This window comes from Dreissena polymorpha, chromosome 13 (genome assembly GCF_020536995.1).
Source record: "Dreissena polymorpha isolate Duluth1 chromosome 13, UMN_Dpol_1.0, whole genome shotgun sequence".
In the NCBI taxonomy this organism is placed as follows: domain Eukaryota; kingdom Metazoa; phylum Mollusca; class Bivalvia; order Myida; family Dreissenidae; genus Dreissena; species Dreissena polymorpha.
The window spans coordinates 36,792,702-36,814,402 of record NC_068367.1 but is presented as its reverse complement, the minus strand read 5'-3'; the positions used below and the strand labels follow the sequence as shown (position 1 = coordinate 36,814,402).

At 35.6% G+C, this 21,701-nt stretch overlaps 1 protein-coding gene across 4 annotated transcripts in view; it reads right to left on the bottom strand.

The window, feature by feature from the left end:
• The window catches only part of LOC127854875 (sterol O-acyltransferase 1-like), a 47,892-nt gene extending 26,405 nt beyond the window's left edge, over positions 1-21,487 (bottom strand). The window contains exons 1-4 of one of the 4 annotated variants that reach the window (XM_052389977.1): positions 21,359-21,487; positions 16,368-16,447; positions 3,903-4,039; positions 3,237-3,272 (exon numbers count right to left, since the gene is read on the bottom strand). In XM_052389977.1, the coding sequence (XP_052245937.1) occupies positions 3,237-3,272; positions 3,903-4,039; positions 16,368-16,447; positions 21,359-21,410 (305 nt within the window). In that variant the 5' untranslated portion in view covers positions 21,411-21,487. Of the gene's footprint in view, positions 1-3,236; positions 3,273-3,902; positions 4,040-5,118; positions 5,338-9,076; positions 9,196-16,367; positions 16,448-21,358 lie in introns of those variants that run through there. The other 3 variants (XM_052389974.1, XM_052389976.1, XM_052389978.1) reach the window with 3 other exon arrangements.
• Between the last annotated feature and the right edge of the window lie 214 nt (positions 21,488-21,701).

The following is a 21,701-nucleotide window of genomic DNA, read 5'->3' as shown; positions in this document are numbered from 1 at the left end:
AAATAGGTCATGTTTATTCTAGGCTGATATTATGATTACACATAATTGTGTTAGTTTGTTTTTGGTTTATTAGTAGGTTTATCAAATGTTGTATAAACCGTTTATTTGTGAAAAAATAAATAAAAATAATTTGAGCGAAACATGAACAAGAGATTTGTTTTTCCATTAAGTAACTATTTATAGAAAAAGAACATGCACATAGTAACAAACCTTAGCAACAATCAGAAGGGCCGACACAATGAGAAACCTAGTACATGATACTGATTACTACATGTGGCTCAATCTCGCCAGTATTTTGGCAAAACATTTAATATAGTTTTTGTTGTTATGGCCAAGAATACACATTAAACTTTAGATTGACGTATTAATCATGTATGTTTTTCAATCTTTTCACTTATAATATTGAGATGTTTTCATTAAGATGGCTGATACTATGGATACACATGCTAATACATGCTAAACAATTTTAGGAATACTGATTACGCCCCATCTATGGCAATAAGCATTAAACATTTTCAGCTAAGAATTATAAGGGGGCATTATTTTAATAATGATCAAATTAGTTATTCATCATTTTTAAGCAATTATCTCTTCTTTTATTGCAAACCATCTAACATTTCGGCTAAGCGTTCAGGCACATATTCATATTTATCTTGAAAGTTATTCAAAATCATTTTGCTATTTTTGTTGGGCCAAAAGTTTTCATAAAGCATGTATGCCCTGTTAATATATGCAAAGCATTTATACATACTTTTCTTTTTCATTCCTGAAAATGAAAATAATTATGTTTTAGAATTTAAACAAGGATATCAGTAAAACTGATGGATGCTCCCCAATGATGCTTTGTCGATATATGGGTTAATTGTGTGGAAAAAAGTGAGACCTTGAGAAAATCTAATATTAGCCTCAGTGACCTTGACCTTGACCCCAGTGACCTCAAACCTCATCAAAAGGTAGAGGTCCATGCAAGGTACCTACATGCCAAATATATAAAAGATCGGTCAAATATTGAAGGCGCTATGAGAAACTGTAACCAAAGTGTGACCTTGAGAAAATCTATTATTAGCCTTGGTGACCTTGACCCCAGTGACTACAAATCTAATCAAAAGGTAGAGGTCCATGCAAGGTACCTACAAGCCAAATATGAAAGAGATCGGTAAAGTATTGAAGGTGCTATGAGAAACTGTAACAAAAGTGTGATTAAAAAATCTATTATTAGCCTTGGTGACCTTGACCCCAGTGACCTCAAACATCATCAAAAGGTAGAGGTACATGCAAGGTATCTACATGCCAAATATCAAAGAGATCGGTAAAGTATTGAAGGTGCTATGAGAAACTGTAACAAAAGTCTATTATTAGCCTTGGTGACCTTGACCCCAGTGACCTCAAACGTCATCAAAAGGTAGAGGTCCATGCAAGGTACCTACATGCCAAATATGAAAGAGATCGGTAAAGTATTGAAGGTGCTATGAGAAACTGTAACAAAAGTTTATTATTAGCCTTGGTGACCTTGACCTTGACCCCAGTGACCTCAAACGTCATCAAAAGGTAGAAGTCCATGCAAGGTATCTACATGCCAAATATGAAAGAGATCGGTAAAGTATTGAAGGTGCTATGAGAAACTGTAACAAAAGTCTATTATTAGCCTTGGTGACCTTGACCCCAGTGACCTCAAACGTCATCAAAAGGAAGACGTCTATGTAAGGTATCTACATGCAAAATATGAAAGAGATCGGTAAAGTATTGAAGGTTTTATGAGAAACTGTAACAAAAGTGTGACCGTATGGAAGTACGGAAGTGCGGAAGGACAAACTGGCAATATATATGGGGAGCATAAAAAAGTCTAAATGTGTAATGACCATACAATGCTTTCTAAAATATTATTTGTCATATTATATTATTATTATTTTATTTGTCAGCATATGATTTTAACATGGTCAGAAATATCACTTTGTCCACAACAATATTTACATTGTTAAAAATACCTGGCACTTACATGTATTGCTAAGTAACATTTCACTTAGAAAAAGGTCAAACGTGCACCCTTTTCAAGGTCATACAAATTACAACAGTAATCTCATTTAAAAAAAGTAAACCCACATTAAGGCTGGCAATCTTGGCTGTTATTCTCAATTATAAAACTTAATTTTGATGGTTTAACGCAGAAATCAGTCTAGATAAGATATTGTATATTCGTAATTTATTACATTAGTTTTAATATTAAGGTTGGGTATTGCAGCAAGGCTTTTGGGAACATGACCTATAGTACCCATTAAATTGGGAATTTAGTGTCAATTGACTTTTAATTGGGAAAATATATTATTGTTTGTTTTTATGACTTTTATTAAATTATTTACTGGTGATAAAACTTACGTAAAACATAAGTACTAAACAAAAAGATATCAGTAAAATGGATATTATAATTTCCATGTATTACCAAATTTGACAGTTCTTTCTTTAAACATCTGAAAGGCAAACCATCTATCGGGAATTTCGAGACTGGATTTGGGAAAAAAAGATACTTCAAGCCACTGGGAATATGACCGAATAACAGCTATAAAATCAGCAAAAAAGCCCTGATATAGGTGAATTATTTTAACTTATTTTAATAATTTTATTAATTAAACTTAACCAATTTGAAATTGAGAGTCAGCATGTATCTTTATTTCAAGGGGCATATTGACAGAAGGATTGGTATATAGTCCATTTGTTTAAAAAAAAAAACAAGTCTAAAATTGCATTCTTTATTATATATAAAATTAATGCTTTATTTGTGATGATTGTTTTGGTCTGCAAGATTTTAGATATTTTTGCAGTGTGTAAAATATCTAAAATCTTTTATATTAATTTAAGTCCAATTGCATGTAACATGAATGTTTCTACCTTAATATGCCCCCATGAAGCAACAAAAAATCACCACCCTTGTAGTTATGTAACTGTGCCCATGCATAAACTCAGATATAAGTTATAAATCAAGCATGATGGCTGAAATGTCATAGAAACTTTGTTTTTTAATATGTGAAGTCACTATACATTATTGCTGTGATTCCTAGAAATATTACAAGTACAACTCTGAGAGAGCATGCATTATCCCTTTTATATGAAGCTTTATAAAAAACACTGTCCCTTTAATCTGAAACCACTGTGCCCAAACAAACTGAGAAATAGATTTATAACATAATCTGCCGTGAATTAGCTTTTCCCCAATTCCTTTTCAACGATAACATTGTACATACAGGTAGTCTGTGTTCTCCTTGTAGATATTCGTGCAGCTGTCACAAACACACATACAGAAACATTCATGGATGCATGCACATAAATATTTGTAGGCGATCATATACATGAATCAAATCTATGAACAAACTGTAAATGAAAAGGATCTTTGACATATGGATGGTTGGGGCTTACAATAAAACTATGAATAACTTTCGAACAAGTAATGTTGCAAGATGTTGTGTGTATCCAATCAAATTGCAAAATCCAGATGTCTTGTTTTGGATACAAATTTTGCAAGCTTCTTAACTAACATTTCAAAACCTACCATGTGCTAGAAATATCTAAGCATTTACCATCACATGAATAACTGTGCAATATACATATTTGTCAACTTTTTACTTTGAATAATAGAATCACCATCCGGGAAAAATGGTCTTAATGCATGTGCGTAAAAAGTCACCAAAGATTAAACTGTGTAGCCGCACAGGCTAATCATGGACGAAACTTTCGGCCTAAACAGTATTTTCATTTAAGGAAAAAGTTCATTTAAACAAAAAGTTCCATACGAGCGGAAAGTGTCACCCCTGTGATGCGCTTGTGCGGACTGCACAGGCTAATCTGGGATGACACTTTACGCACACGAATTAAGCCCAGTTTTCCAAGAACACTGCTCAATTAAAACCTACAGGTTGCTGGAGTTGAGGGAGTACTTTATGTTTTCCACATTCTCAGCCTGGTTAATGAGACCCACATCGGAGATGAACGCATCAAAATATTCCTCTATGTCTCTCTTCACCTTCTCTGTGCATTCGTCACGGAAACGCTGAAAATATATATGAACCTCGATTTTTAAAACAAGCAATTATTGACTGAAAGTAAACTTAAAACAAGAGGGGCTAAAAGGCCCAAAGTCGCTAACTTTAGATACAAAGAAACTGACCTGTTCTGTGCAGTCCAAGATATAATTAGAACAAACGTTCTGACCAAGTTTCATAAAGAGTGAACTATAAATGCAACTTTAAGAGTGCTAACAAGGTTTAACAACATGTATAGCAATATAAGGACATATTCCCCGCTCCCTGGCGGCCATGTTTTTCAACAGACCGGAACCATTTTCTAACACATACAAGATATCATTAAAACAAATGTTCTGACCAAGTTCCATGAAGATTGGATAATAAATGTGACTTTTAAAGTGTTAACAAGTTTTAACTATGGCTACATGTATATAAGGAAACATGCCCAGGTCTCCTTGTGGCCATGTTTTTAACGCAACTGGAACCTATATCAAACTCGTCCAAGATATCATTGGGACATTAATCTTCTGACCAAGTTTCATGAAGATTGAACAATAAATGTGGCCTTTAGAGTGTTAACAAGGTTTTACTATAGCCATACAAGGAAAAATGACCCGCCCCCTGGCAGCCATGTTTTTCAACAGACCAGAACCATTTTCAAAATTCGAACTCATCCAAGATATCATTGGGACACATGTTCTGACTAAGTTTCATGAAGATTGGACAATAAATGTAACTTTCAGAGTGTTAACAAGTTTTTACTATAGCCATATAAGGAAAAATGCCCCATCCCCTGACGGCCATGTTTTTCAACCGAACAGAACTATTTTCGAACTTGTCCAAGATATCATTGTGACACATATATTCTGACCAAATTTCATGAACATTGGACAATAAATGTGGCTGTAGAGTGTTAACAATGTTAATGTTGACAATGCAAGATAGACAAACCACGGCGGACAAAAGGGGATCACAAAAGCATCATGTGCAATTAGAGCTCGGGTGAGCTAAAAAAAACACTACATAAAAATCAATATCTTTTTTTTAAATAACAAATGACTTTCACTATTTTATAACTCAAAAAGAACTTAAACAAGCAACCTACTTCACAAATTGCCGCAGTGGCATTTTTGTCCACGTCCCAGTTTTTCCATATGTCCATGTTTATTTTTCCATTCTTGATGCGATTTTTAAATTCCAATGACCCATTTTTAATACTTGAACTTGTGTCTGTTTCCATGACCTTGTACAATGGTACCCCTAAGGGACTTTATCTTATGTTTAATTGTTGATGTAAGTCTTCTTGTTGTTTTTTTATTCCTCACTGTGGGATTTTGTATTAAAAACATAAAAGTTAGTATTTACATTAAAATTCTTTAATTTAAAAGTTAAACATCCAGGGCTTCCCCTGGCTCAAAAATTTCTTTAGCCAACATTTTAGCCAATTAGATTTTTTTGTAGCCAAATTTTAGAAACTGTAGCCAAAGTTTTAGCCAAGCATTAGGGACCGCCTCGTGAAAGTCTAGGGGTGTAAGAACACAAATAACTACAATATGAAGCTTAAATATATTTATTACTATAATCATCCTTTTAAAATATTGTACATAACAGAATATCAGTTTATAAAAAAAACATTTATAGATATGCATACATCTAGATATACATACATCAATGTAATAATCATACTTTTATTCTACATAACAGAATATCAGTTTATTCATACATCATAAGCACATGTTCAGTTCACATTGTTTACAAAATAAGCACATTTTCATTATATTAAAGATATTCATTCTTGAGCACATATTTCAATATTTGCAAAACATAACAGTTGATCAAGACTAAAGATGCTTTATTTTCAAAGCCTCTCACTTCATATTGTTAAACAGTTATATTTGGTCATTTGGATATGATATACATCAGCTTTGACAGCTTCTGTTGTTAAAACATTTTCTGTAAGTGGTGGATGATTTCTAGGCTCAAATAAATGAATGTTTTTAACGCATATTTCTTGACAGAAAGGCCCAGATAATTGCTACCATCCATTCTAGTTGCCTGAAATATGATAAAACATAGTTTTACAAACTATCAACAACAAACCAACACATAAATGTCCGTATCTTTAAATGTCCGAATTTTTAACATATCCGAAATATATTACTACGAGTGAATGGTATACTTTTTATTTCCGAAATTGTTGGTTTCTTAATCAAACTTTACCTTTCCCAAAATATTATAATAATGAAACTATTAAACAGAAATTCTCTCAAATTCCTGTTGAAACAAGATTTCATGTTTTTTTGTGAAGAAATAGTTTTTTGTTAAATGCTTTTGCCAGGCCCGTGGTATTGACATAATGTTCGATAACACCTTTTGTTTTCACACCAGCAAGCGTTCTAAACATAGATGGTGACGTCACTGCCAGTACATAATGCACCAGCAAGTTTCCTTTGTTTCGATAACCGGTTCTGACCGGTGTTGCTGCAGACTGCGTATCAAATTTTCTGGTTAATAACACGATGATGTATTATCGCACAGTCGACGGTTTAAAGAGTTTACTATCTGGGATGGTACTTGACAGGCAAAAAACGTTTCGCCGAGCATTTTCGCCAACCGAGAATTTTATTCGCCGAATTTTAAAAACGTTTCGCCGAGCATTTTCGCCAACCGAGAATTTTATTCGCCGAATTTGCGAAATTTTCGCCAACGGCGAATTTGGCGAACGACAGCGGAAGCCCTGAACATCTAAGAAATGATTAACCTCTAAGAAATGAATCACAAATTAGCATGAAATACAGTCACATACAATCATCTAATAAAATGACCAAACGTCTCTAAGAAGGTGTTTTTAAAAATCATTTTTGACTTTAAGCCCTTTAAGTTTCCATTCACCTTTACAATATTTCCCAATTAACATCCTTTCATGTAAATCACCAAACATGGATTATCAGTAATGTGTGTACACTAAATTCTACAGATGTCATAAATGACAGACAAAACTAGATCAATGTTGATAATAATTGTGCTTTGCTCCACAAAGCAACAGGTTTAATAAATAAAACACCAAATTTACTGCGCTAGGCAACAAATAATATAAAATTATATTGAAAAACTCCTATAGTTGGTATTTGATATAAAGTTCATTTCTTGAGGTGTATTTACTTTGACAAATCTATGCTTATCTCCTGAACAATATTATGCATATTTCAAAATGTCCAAACTATATCCTTTTACATATTTTTTTAAAGATTTATTTCTAGTATAGTGAAGTTTTCTTGGGTTAAAAACTAGGAAGGGACAAAAATAACAGTCCTTGTACTGATTCACTTTACACTTATTAACCTCTTTCTCATTTGCCATTTGTCTAACACTGTTTTAACCCTTACAATTCGGGACCGAATTTTAAAGGCCTTTGCAAACAGTTTGGATCCAGATGAGATGCCACAGAACGTGGCGTCTCATCAGGATCCAAACTGTTTGCTATTCTGATTGTATTCTTTGAAAAAAATCGTAGAAAATGCTAATTTTATAAATTCAGCAGACGACATTTTAGCAGTTACAAACTTCCCAGCATGCAAAGGGTTAAGTTATGTTAATTGTGAGGCATTCAGCAAAAGATGGAATTATTTTATACAATAAGTCTGTCTTCAAATTTTGTTAAATTATGTGCGTATTTTATTTTTGTAGATCCTGTTTTGCTTTGAAACTTAATTTTTTTTTATTTAGTTGCTAACATTACATGTACCTATCCCTGCAGTAAGATCCTATGTGAACAAGTATTTCAATTGATTAAACATACAAATTTTAATACTCAGTTAAATATCCAGTAGGAATATTAGTAAATAGACACACAAAAAATCATCATTTTTCCCTGATATTTTTTGCCTAAATAGGCTTTTTCGAAGTATGTTGACGTCAAAAAGCAAACAAACAGGAACATGATACTTGTATAATGACCTCAAAAAGCAAACAATCAGGACAAGGATTTCCTTATTGTTATCTTTTTGATGTCAATATACACTCTCAAAAAGCAAACAATCAGGACAAGGATTTCCTTATTGTTATCTTTTTGATGTCAATATACACTCTCAAAAAGCAAACAATCAGGACAAGGATTTCCTTATTGTTATCTTTTTGATGTCAATATACACTCTCAAAAAGCAATAATCAGGACAAGGATTTCCTTACTGTTATCTTTTTGATGTCAATATACACTATCATTTTCCTGTTTATGTACTTTTGGACATCAATATACAATTGTTTTGTACATTGTAGTATCAATTTAAATGTAGTCCAATTAATTGTAACAACACACTTTCGCAAAGCCTGCTTCAGCGAAATATTTCAGGAAAGAATGACGATACTTTAAAACAAAAGATAAATATAATAATTAATAATAACAGGAGATGTGTTTGTCCGAAACACTATGTCCCCTTTGAAGCCATATATTTGACCTTTGACCTTGAAGGATGACCTTGACCTTCACCTTTCACAACTCAAAATGTGCAGCTCCATGAGATACACATGTATGCTAAATATCAAGTTGCTATCTTCAATGTTGCAAAAGTTATTGCAAATGTTAAAGTTGGGGCAAACAAACAAACACACATACAAACCAACAGACAGGGCAAAAACAATATGTCCCCCACTATAGTGGTGGGGTACATAAAAACATTGATTCCAACACTTCAGTTCTTGACATTCTCTACACTTAGGAAAAAACATTTATAGTTTAGGATTTTTTATTGAGGACGAAAAAACCCACAAGTAAATATATATGCATTTCAAAATTAGTTATGAAATATTTCACATAAGGTTATATGACATCTATAAATGTTTATGAAAAATTTGACATCGGGAAAATGATTGATTACACTGTAACATTAAAAAGGTAATGTGTTTAATATTTATATCCTTATATTATATAATACATTCAATTGCTATAACATTAAAATTAACAAACAGGCTAAAGTTAACAAACACGTTTAAGTTAATATATATGGTATATATTTCCATAATTCTGGTAGTCCTGAAACTTAATCTTCCATATTATGTTATAAAACCTGTTCAGCAAAAGGAAAACAAAATCCAAATACATTCTGCTTTCACAAAAGTTATTTCAAAGCTCCATTCATATAGTGCAACAAACAAATGACCACTTTTCTTCCCTCAACTGCATGAAAAAACCATTCTACACAAGCATGAATATTTTCAGATCTGCCGTAATTACTCTAAGATTTTGGACACTCTAAATTTTTGGACATTCCTGTTTTAAGCCAAAATAATTATTTTTCGTGACTCTAAATATTCGGACATACGGGTTTTCGTCCATAATTAATGACTCTTAATTTTTGGATGTTTATTTTGTTATGCTACATGTATTTTACAATAATTCTGCCTTGTTGCGCTTATCTGATCACACTTCAATCATGCGTTTTTACAACCGGATAAAGGTCATAAAGCAGACGAATATCTTAAGGCGCTGGACCATAACACATGCGTTATTGGGTGAATAACTTCGTATACCTGTTATAGACAATGGTTTCACCGAACAGATTAAAGTGAAATGTATAAAAAAGTTTTTTATACTATACAGTGAGGTATTTAAAAAGCGCTTGCTATTGTTTGTTGAAATCAGTGAGGCTATGCACATTGCATACATGTATCCAATCATCATGCAGTACACTAACTTTTTAGTGTCTCAAAATTTTCGAACACCTTTATTTTTTGTCTCTTAGTTTTATTAAATTGTGTGCTTTTCCTGTTTTCGCGCAAGTTTTTCTATCCATCAGCTTGATCCTAGAATTTTTATGTTGTTTTTTTTCTTTTACTTTTTCCCCAAGTTGTAAAAGTCAAACAAGGAGTGTCCCTAGCAGACCACATAATAAGACAAGAGTTTCCAGTGGGTTTTTTTTATTCAAAATCGGGTGCGGTAATTGGCTCAATTCCAAATGGAAAAAAGAATATATTTTTCCCAAATGGGAGCTAAAAATTCCCAATGGAAGTTTTTTTTTTAGATGCCAATATTTTCAATATTTTGTTCATCTCCCATCCATATAATTTCAACCTTAGTAAATATAATACTGTAAACACCTGTGTTCTCAATTTTGAAGCATTTTTTAGCAAAACAACAACAACACTAATTTCCCAATTTTAGTCAAAACGCTGCAAATTTTCCCAGTCCAAAGGGACCCTGCCCCATTCCCAAAATGGTGAAAAAAACTCTGGTTTTTGATCTGAAACCCAGGTGAGAAACAGCCCTACATACATTTTTGTAGATTTTGGCCTCAACCAATTGCAAGACATGTTTCGGTCTAGACTTTGTTATCAAATCGTGTAATCATGATGATAAACACTTCATCAGGATCTTTGGTCAACAATACCTGATATACCGATGTTATCTTTTTAAAGTTACGACTAAACAAACCTTTAAAGGGATCTTTTCATGCTTTGGTAAATTGACAAAATTGAAAAAAGTTGTTTCAGATTCGCAAATTTTCGTTTTAGTTATGATATTTGTGAGGAAACAGTAATACTGAACATTTACCATGGTCTAATATAGCCATTATATGCATCTTTCGACGATTTTAAAACCTAAAAATTATAAAGCGTTGCAACGCGAAACGATTGAATAATTTGGAGAGTTCTGTTTTTGTCGTTAAATTTTGTGAAACTACGAAGATTGCTTATATAAGGTATAAAATACTTCAGTAATATGTACTCGGCGGAATAGCTCAGTAGGCTAAAGCGTTTTTACTTCAGGACTCTGGCAGGACTCCAGGGGTCACTGGTTCGAAACCTGGTCCGGGCAATGTTCTTTTCCTTTTTTTAATTTTATTCTTGATTTTTTACTGGAGCTTTTACGACCCAATGTTTACATTTATCGCTATAAAGCATTTAATGAATAAGTTAAAAAATGCCAAAATCTGTGAAAAGGCCCCTTTAAAGAACATGTAATATCCATAATCAAGACATCTGATATGAATTTTTTGGCATGTAAATTAAGACCAATACTTACCTTCACCAAATGTTCAGTTCATATGACTATCAAGCTCTAATGAGTTCAACCATAGCAAATTAACCTATTTATGCCTAGTGGACTCTCCCATCCTTCTAAATTGGATCAATTTATTTCCAAAATTAGGGATGTGTCTAGTATATTTATTTATATATTTAGAATATTTCTTACAGAAATTCCTTTAAGCAAACAGCGCAGACCAAGATGAGACGCCGCATTAAGCTGCGTCTCATCTGGGTCTACGCTGTTTGCAATGTCCTTTTTTCAGGACGCTAGGCATAAATGGATTAATGTTTACTGTAATCAACTTTTATTTTCAATTCGATAACATTTGTAAGAAAAAAACAACAACTTTATTTCCCAATGTAACATGATGTTACTAACATCCCTTTTTCCCCAATCATTGTATAATAATGATAAACAAATTCAAATACATTCTGGTTTCAGGAAAGTTATTTCAAAGCTCCATTCATATTGTGCAACAAACAAAGGTCCACTTTTCTCAGCTCAACTGCATGGAAAGATCGTCTCAATACAAGCATGAATATTTTCAGAACTATTTTTCCTTCAACTTAAGATTGTTTAAAATATATACAATGTAATTACATGTACATTGTACATCAACATCTGAAAACACAAAATGAACATATATTTTTAAATTCAGATAATAAATAAAACTACAATGGATGCACCATATATTTACAACTCACAATGACCTAGGCTACAATAAAGAGTATAATTCTGTTGGTTCAAATTCAAAATTTGAAATATTTTATAGAAGTTTTACAATAGAGAGAACCAATCCTATTCATAAATTGTCAAGGCAATCCCACAAGTTTTAGTCTATAATAGTAGTATTTCTTTTATCTTTTTACAAATAGTATTCAAGTAGTAAATCATATCTTTTATCTTTTTACAAACAGTATTCGAATAGTAAATAATATTTGTGGTTAAAATACCCAGTTTATTCACACACATCCCCCCCATGGCTAAAGGAAATTAAAGTAGGCTACTTAAAAATGCCTCATCATTGTTGGTTAGACGTTGTCGGATGCTGACCACTTGATTGCTATCAGACATTGACCTCAGATATACACTTGACCTGAAGTGATCATATGTATACATGTGTATCTGATGTAAATGTCTGATTGCAATGAGGTCATTGACAACGCTTTATATGACCACTTAGACAAACTCTGCCCATGACGTACTGACACAAATGGGATTGTTGGTAAGGACTCAGATGACAACCCTTTATATGACCACTTAGACAAACTCTGCCCATGACGTACTGACACAAAGGGGATTGTTGGTAAGGACTCAGATGACAACGCTTTATATGACCACTTAGACATACTCTGCCCATGACGTAATGACACAAAGGGGATTGTTGGTAAGGACTCAGATGACAACGCTTTATATGACCACTTAGACATACTCTGCCCATGACGTAATGACACAAAGGGGATTGTTGGTAAGGACTCAGATGACAACCCTTTATATGACCACTTAGACATACTCTGCCCATGACGTACTGACACAAATGGGATTGTTGGTAAGGACTCAGATGACAACCCTTTATATGACCACTTAGACAAACTCTGCCCATGACGTACTGACACAAATGGGATTGTTGGTAAGGACTCAGATGACAACCCTTTATATGACCACTTAGACAAACTCTGCCCATGACGTACTGACACAAAGGGGATTGTTGGTAAGGACTCAGATGACAACGCTTTATATGACCACTTAGACATACTCTGCCCATGACGTACTGACACAAAGGGGATTGTTGGTAAGGACTCAGATGACAACCCTTTATATGACCACTTAGACATACTCTGCCCATGACGTACTGACACAAATGGGATTGTTGGTAAGGACTCAGATGACAACCCTTTATATGACCACTTAGACAAACTCTGCCCATGACGTACTGACACAAAGGGGATTGTTGGTAAGGACTCAGATGACAACCCTTTATATGACCACTTAGACATACTCTGCCCATGACGTACTGACACAAATGGGATTGTTGGTAAGGACTCAGATGACAACTCTTTATATGACCACTTAGACAAACTCTGCCCATGACGTACTGACACAAATGGGATTGTTGGTAAGGACTCAGATGACAACGCTTTATATGACCACTTAGACATACTCTGCCCATGACGTACTGACACAAAGGGGATTGTTGGTAAGGACTCAAATGACAACCCTTTATATGACCACTTAGACATACTCTGCCCATGACGTACTGACACAAATGGGATTGTTGGTAAGGACTCAGATGACAACTCTTTATATGACCACTTAGACAAACTCTGCCCATGACGTACTGACACAAAGGGGATTGTTGGTAAGGACTCAGATGACAACCCTTTATATGACCACTTAGACAAACTCTGCCCATGACGTACTGACACAAAGGGGATTGTTGGTAAGGACTCAGATGACAACCCTTTATATGACCACTTAGACAAACTCTGCCCATGACGTACTGACACAAATGGGATTGTTGGTAAGGACTCAGATGACAACCCTTTATATGACCACTTAGACAAACTCTGCCCATGACGTACTGACACAAATGGGATTGTTGGTAAGGACTCAGATGACAACCCTTTATATGACCACTTAGACAAACTCTGCCCATGACGTACTGACACAAATGGGATTGTTGGTAAGGACTCAGATGACAACCCTTTATATGACCACTTAGACAAACTCTGCCCATGACGTACTGACACAAAGGGGATTGTTGGTAAGGACTCAGATGACAACCCTTTATATGACCACTTAGACATACTCTGCCCATGACGTACTGACACAAATGGGATTGTTGGTAAGGACTCAGATGACAACCCTTTATATGACCACTTAGACAAACTCTGCCCATGACGTACTGACACAAAGGGGATTGTTGGTAAGGACTCAGATGACAACGCTTTATATGACCACTTAGACAAACTCTGCCCATGACGTACTGACACAAATGGGATTGTTGGTAAGGACTCAGATGACAACCCTTTATATGACCACTTAGACAAACTCTGCCCATGACGTACTGACACAAATGGGATTGTTGGTAAGGACTCAGATGACAACCCTTTATATGACCACTTAGACAAACTCTGCCCATGACGTACTGACACAAAGGGGATTGTTGGTAAGGACTCAGATGACAACCCTTTATATGACCACTTAGACAAACTCTGCCCATGACGTACTGACACAAAGGGGATTGTTGGTAAGGACTCAGATTATCACTGAATTTGTGACAACTCATTCAAAAACTGGACCTTGTTTTAATCCTCTACCACTTAGATACCTATTTTGACGCATTTAGTTTAAACCTATTTATTTTAGCTCGATTGCATCGAAAGCCTAAGGCTTATATAAACGCTCTCGAGTCCGTTTCCTGGGCCTAGACAGGGGTTTTTTTTACTAAGAAAGTGACGCCGATATTCGGCGTCTTCCCCTACCAGAATTTTTCCCCTAAAAATACCTTTTCCCCTCCAAAAATATTTTTTTTCACCAAAATATAATATTTTACTCTCAAAGAAATGTTCTTTTTCTTTTGGGAAGTCGACACTTATCCAATTTGTACCATGTACAACGATCTTGCTCTCTCTCTCCCGACGAACGCTCAAATCTGGGAATCCCAGTGATTCTATATATAGCTCTTAAATTACGTCATGGAAACCGGGCAACTAATCGTATTAATCATGTGACTATTTTACTGGATTCCGGTCTTGCGCTAGAAACGGTGTTTCGTCAATTAATTACCGGAAACCAGTCGAATTTGCATCCAGGTTATGTGAAAGCCAAGATATAAACGTTAAAACAGAAAAAAGTCTCACAATTGGCGTTCATACACGCACAAAATAAAACGTTTGGACTCGGAAAATATTAATTGCGTTGACGCATTTTTTAAGAATGAATCATCAAAAACCGTTGAAACCCAGCAGGATTCGGAGGTACATGTAATCAACATCGATTAATACTGTCGGATTATTGTGAAAGTGAAAGTGGACAATCGGCAGCTGCCGCACCTTTCCCTTCCAATACTGTAGCAGATCTAGATCGTCAAACCATTCATCATGAAATTGAAATCATAATATTGACATCGTTCCCCGGCCACAGTTGAAAACATTTCCCATTACTAGATCTACACCTGCAACTTTATTTAGGACTTTGACTTAAATATCATACTTGTTCATGTGTTTAAGAACAAAAAGGTCAGAGACATGCCTCTTTTTCTAAAAAAAAACCCTGAAGTCTGTAGGTGAGTTATAGACATTGAAACGAACAGTTTTGATTTTTTCCCCAAATATGTCTCTTTCGCGCTCGATTTTCCCCTTTTACCCAGCGTCCAGCGTCTTCCCCTTTTTCTAAAAAAAACCCCTGCTAGAACCAGTACTTGGTGTCTTTGGGGGAGATCTAAAGAACGCTCCCACGGTGGGGATCGAACCCGTGACCTCCCGGTCGCTAGGCGGACACCATATCCATTACACCACGGCGACCTATAAACGCATTTGTAGTCCCGTAGGAACTTAAATTTAATTCAATACCTTTCTTACTAAATTTTAAAGTTTCAAGTTTTAAAGGCTTCATTTACATCCCTTAGTCTAGATACTGATGAGCAGCGAACAGCATAAAACCTGAACAGACTGCAAGTTACTCGCAGGCTGTTCTAGTTTTATGATGTTTGCACATAGCCATTTTCACTATAATATTTTGCCACTGATTGGGAAAAGGTTAACGGAAAGGTACAGTCTCTGCCTAATCAATTGCTGACTTTGTGCACTGGTCATCTCAGTTAACAGTAATTATTTAACATGATACAGTCAACCTATCTAAACTGAAAGGTCCCTCAAAGATGCGAAAATTCCTTTTTAAAGGGGCAATCGAAATTTGATATACAGGAGGGGATTAACTACACAGTCTATTGTGTTCAAACGCAAAGTTTGAAGTGTGTGCATACGTGTTTATCAATAATTATAAATCATTTACATTGTATTACATGGCAATAAATCTTGTTCTTATATCTGTCAATACTAAAAAATTAATTGCATTATCAAAGTCATATTGGTCTTACTACAACTTTATGTCTCTCTGATATATATGGCTATTGGTATGTCAATTATTTGCAGTATTATTATCCTTGGCAAGTCACTCTAGCAAATACAGCATACATGTGTAAGTATGCATTTTCAATTATATAACTATATTATTACTTGAGGAATTGAAGATGCGAAAATACTATAAACCCCTTAACAACAAGGGGTGAGCAGTGCATTCCATGCATATTGGCTGATGTTTATTACCTGTGCCTCATTCAGAAGTCGCTGTATTTTAATCTGCTCCTCCAAGCGATTGTCACCGGAGGCACCATTTTCATTTTCACCTGAAAACAGACAAATCTTAAACATTGTTGTTTTTTTCTTTGTATCAAAGTTTTCCTTATTAATAATTACTCAAACATGTAAAATGACAGTCAGATAAAAATAATGTTTCTCATTAAAATTTTAATTTGATTGTATAATAAAGAACCAAACAGAATTTCTGTGGGAGCATTCTTTTGATCTTCCCCAGAGACATTAAGTAGTCCCAGGAAACTGACTCGAGAGCGTTTCAAATAAGATTTAGGCTTGACATGCAATGCAGCTAAAATAAATAGGTTTAAACTCCTGGGATGTAAATTATAATCTGACTAGATCAGGGCTTGACTGAGTTTGAGAACTGTCCTTCAAGTAAGACCTGATGGCTTCATCCAGTTAGGAAGTTATTTATCCAGGTTGGAACTGGCCCTCTGATTTCGTAGTGTCCTGTATCATGACAGGTTGTGGGTGCAGAACAAAATCGAAGGCTTAGGATAGCAGAATTACATCCAACTGCTATTCAGCGTCAAGGAATGCAGCAAGGTCCTGTTTGGTGAGGATACAAATGTTAGTTGCTATGCACAGCTGCGTCTTTGTAGAGAGCCATGTTTTTGATTGGCCAGGATGTTGTGTAGCAGTTTCGTCTTGGTGAGGCATGACCTGGTTGAGGATGATGTATTCCATGAGTATGCTGCAAATGGATGTCAGAGAAATTGGGCGATAATTTGCTGGGTTGCTTCTTTCTCATGTCTTGAAGACTGGGGTCACATGTGCCAAATTCCATTCAGATGCAACTGTCCTTGCTGTAGGGATGTGACAAAGATTATTGTAAGCCCCAGGGCTATCAGTTGCTGTTTTCCTCGTTAACCATATTGGAATTGCATCTGGTCCTGCAGCCTTGTGAGGATCAAGTGTCTCTAGGAGTCTTCTTACACCCTCACTTCTAAAACAGAAGTTGTGGATAGAGAATCGGCTACCAGTCATTAATGTACAGTAGCTGTGGTCCTCAGTAGTGAACACACTACTTAATTGCTGACTGAGTATGGTGGCCTTTATCTTGGGGTCACTGTGTGTCACACCTTCTCTCTTCAGTTACAACCTTTATTTAAAGATAGCTCCCAATGAATGATATACAAACTGTCGGATTTACTGAATGAATCAGATGCATGAGTAAACAAAATACTTTCATTGATAAAGTCATAGATTTAATTTTAAAAATAGGTATGAAATTAAATAAAGGAAATTTTTCAGGCGCCCGGGGCCGATCGGGGGTGGGTGTGGGAGGGGTATCTCCTCCCCACGTTGATTTTTTTTAAATTTAATGTGTCAATTGACGTTCTGTGGTGCGTTATAAATCTAAGAAAAACAGATATGAAGTGATTGGTTAAGATAAATGTTTACATTGTTTTAAAGTTGTATCCAAATTAAGAGCATCTTAGTTATTTAACACTCATTATTTTCCCGATATTAAAACTGTCATATCATCCTTTCCGAGCTCTTTTTCAGGTACACGACGAAGATAGGCTAACAACAACTAAGTTAGAAAACTGTCGTTATAGCAGTTGCTTCCCTTTGATAACAAAGATACAAAGTCAAGCTGCTGCAACGATCGGGAACGTTCTAATAATGACTGATTTAGCACCAAGCTCAAGTTTTCTGTCACACTGATACTTAACTTTGCATGCTGTGCCCCCTATTATCGGACATATAAAGAAACGTTGTGTTACCTGAGTAAATGTTTTACTGGGTTTTTTTAATTATGCTAACTTCTTCGAAGTCTTTTGTTTGACTTCTCGCGTTCACTATGTTCCGTGTGTGTCGGTAATGTATGCAACAAAGATGAAAGAACAAAATATGTATAACAAATATAAATGAAGCATTAGTTTTTCAATCATTCTTAATTTATTTTTTTTAAATACAAAACTATTTCAGGCTGCTGGTGACAAAATAATGGTATGTAAATCGTTTCTTACACATCCATGTTCACTAAGAATACTTAAAAAAGACAAAAAACGTTTTAAACGACCTGTCGCAATTCGAGAAAAACATACAATCACATACAAATAATGGTAAGTACAGCGTTAACCGGACATCACTAATAATATTTCAATATACTCATATATTATCAACACGGGAAATTCAATAATAAGCATCGGGTGTCTTCATACAGCACCCGTCTTGTTGGCTGCAGACCTGCATTACAATCTTATAACAGAAATGATAACATAGATGATGAACTTTTGCAAAATATAAGAAGTATCAATTAAATATTAAGCAACATAAATTGAAAACATATTTAAGTGCATATGGACATTGATTGTGATAGGGGTATCCCCACTGAACTTTCGTAAAACACCTGACGTGATGAGTGCGCATAGTTTTCTGTTCGTTCTATTACAGTGACCAATCGACAACTGAATGTAAATTTAGAGTTCACGCAACATGTAAATGTACAAGCCATTTTCTGAACACGGGAAAGTGAGTGTTTTTTTAACTATTTGTTTGTATTTAAAAGGTCAAAATCAATTATATTTTGTGTCGTCTGTGTATGTTTTTTTGGTTTTCATTTCTATTTTAGCTCATCTTATGCAAATAAATATTGTTATTTTCATTGTTTTCAATCAAGTCTCGTTTCCGAGATCATCTCTGGGATTTAACTGTGTAAGCTACTTTGTTGTGCTAAGTGACTAACAATATCATTGTTTCGACAGATGACACGCGCTTATCTAAATTTTGGATGTTATAATACACAAGCTGTTGGATGTTTGGTTGCTTGATTGGGCAATAAAACAAAGACGCCTATTGAAGCGCATCTGTGTATTTAAACTGGAAGCTCCGTAAAGACTGTCAGCTAGATTGAGCCAGTTAATAGGCCCCCTGACGATACCTTAATTACGTAACCTAGCAATAAATTGATGATTGAGACAACAGGCGTTAGCAAACTTTGAATAATCGCCAGAATGGGTTATTGCAGTTACTGATAAAACACACAGGTCGGAAAATTTCGAGCGCCCGGGGAATCTGATTTCGAAATTCAAGCGCCCCGGCAAGGGGCGCTTAAATGGCCTGGGGAAAACCCTGCAATTATAAGATTATTTAATGGAAGTTATTTATGTTTTAATGCTTAGTTATCGGCAATGAACCTTTGTTTTACACTGTGTGCAGACGACTGGGTGGGGTTGCGACGTAGCAATACTACCAACTGACCAACCATCCAAAAAGTGGTGATCCGAGAACAGCAGTCTCCTGTTGACAACCTCCACTTTGGCAATTTCCCTTGACTGACAGCTGTTCTCAGTTATGAAGTTTCATGTTGATATCTTCTACAGTTTCTGAGATATAGTCCTAACATGTTCTGTGACGGACAGACTGACATACCAAATGTTGTGCTTTAATAGCTCCAAAGTAGAGTAAATTTTGATTAAGAACATCTACACACACACACACACAATTGACACGCAAAAGAGGTCCAACCACCTTCAGCACCAACCCAGCACTGTCTTGCTGTTGTGCCTGACCAATCCTGGGGAAATGCCTGCAAGGATTGTCAGATGTAAAGTTATTAACATGATTTGTTACTTTGCACGCTCACTTGCATTGGTTCATGGATCTTTTACAAAGCTGATTTGAGGGCTCTTTGTCTTCAGAGTTTTTTATTTGCATGCCTTCCTGTAATTCTGTTTTTTTCTGGTTGGAAAGACATCTTATCTTTTTGCCTACCCAAGGTTGACAGTATCTTAGTGATGTCATTATTGATGATAAATTGATGCCCATTGCTTATGTGAAGAATGCGTTGATATCTTGCTAGCCACTTGTTGAGACCTGTCATATTGTTCTTATGTTTCTGTAGGGGGATTTTGTGGCTGGATGGTCATTGTTTTTGGTCCTCTGTCAGTTGTTTTGTTGTGCCGGTGCCTGGCCTAAGAAACGCGCACATACCTTGTGATTGGGAACCAGCTACAAATCAGTATAGTGCATGCTGGGCAGCACGAGATAGTACAGTCTCTTGTACACGGGACGTTGAGGTGAGTAGATGTGTCTATGTGTCTATGTCCCTATGTGAGTATTGAGTGTGAAATTGTGAGCCTGTATATGTTATATTGTATTGTATATGTTAGCCTGTGATTGTGTCAATGACAAGTATCTCCCTGGAGGGCCATTCCCAGAAGGTACAACCAAGCCTGTGACTGTGTGTGTAAGCCAGTGACTGTGTGTGTGAACATGTATTTCCCTGGAAGGCCATTCCCAGAAGTATAGTGCCATTCCGTGACGTGTACCCGACGAACCGCCGAGTGGAGCTGATGAGTTTCTGTCGAGGACGCCGAGGACGATTGGTGCAGTCCTGACAAGGATTCCAGTCTATGTTTATGTGAGTATCGTATTTAGTGTCGTTACAATTAATTGCTATTGTTGTAGACGAAACCCACCAATAGCTAACCGGTAAAAAACACTACAGTTTTGACATGATGCCATGATCACTGGATCCAGAAAGAGGGTATGTCTTTCCTATTAAAGATGGTCAGTTTATAATAAAGAGGTTATCTGAATTGTTATTTCTTGTCAGGAATTTGACAATTTGCTGTTCGAATCTTAAAAAGTGGCTTGTTATACAAGGGTTAGGCTGTCCGGAAACTGGTGCACTTCTGCCGGAAGTCACATTGTTGACATCTGTCAATTACATTGTGTACCTTTTTAGTCTTTAAAAGCGACTTCTATATGGAAATTGTGGCATGGACCCAAAGGAAATCCAAAATAAAAATCAACATTACAAATCGGTTATCGTAGGAGTTGATTTTTGAGCTAGAATAAATATTGTTTTCAAACGAAAGAAAATTTTCCGTCCGCGCCTCAAGACGAAATTTGCGCTTCATATTCATATTGAAAACAAGATAAACTGAGAAACACACGTAAATAACTGTCATCAAACACTAGCTTACCTAGTCCAGCTCGGTTTCTGTGAGATATTCCGTTTTCTTGGGCATGTTCCATGGTTTGTTAAGTTACAATTTCGCAACTTATGACAGAAATAATTGAACGGTATGGCAGTCGCATTACGGTTACAATGTACCATAAATTCGTCATTTCCGTTTGAGTCAGTGACAAGCATGGCGCTTCTGTCACGTGCAGTGTCTTTAATTGGCGCAAATCAAAGCTCGCCTTAAATATTCTTTTTAAACTGAATTAAATACATACTATTTATAAAGCTTGAGCGGTTATTGTTAATATTAATGACAATGTCTATCCTCAATATTCGGGAACCTCAACTTTATTTAACTGTAA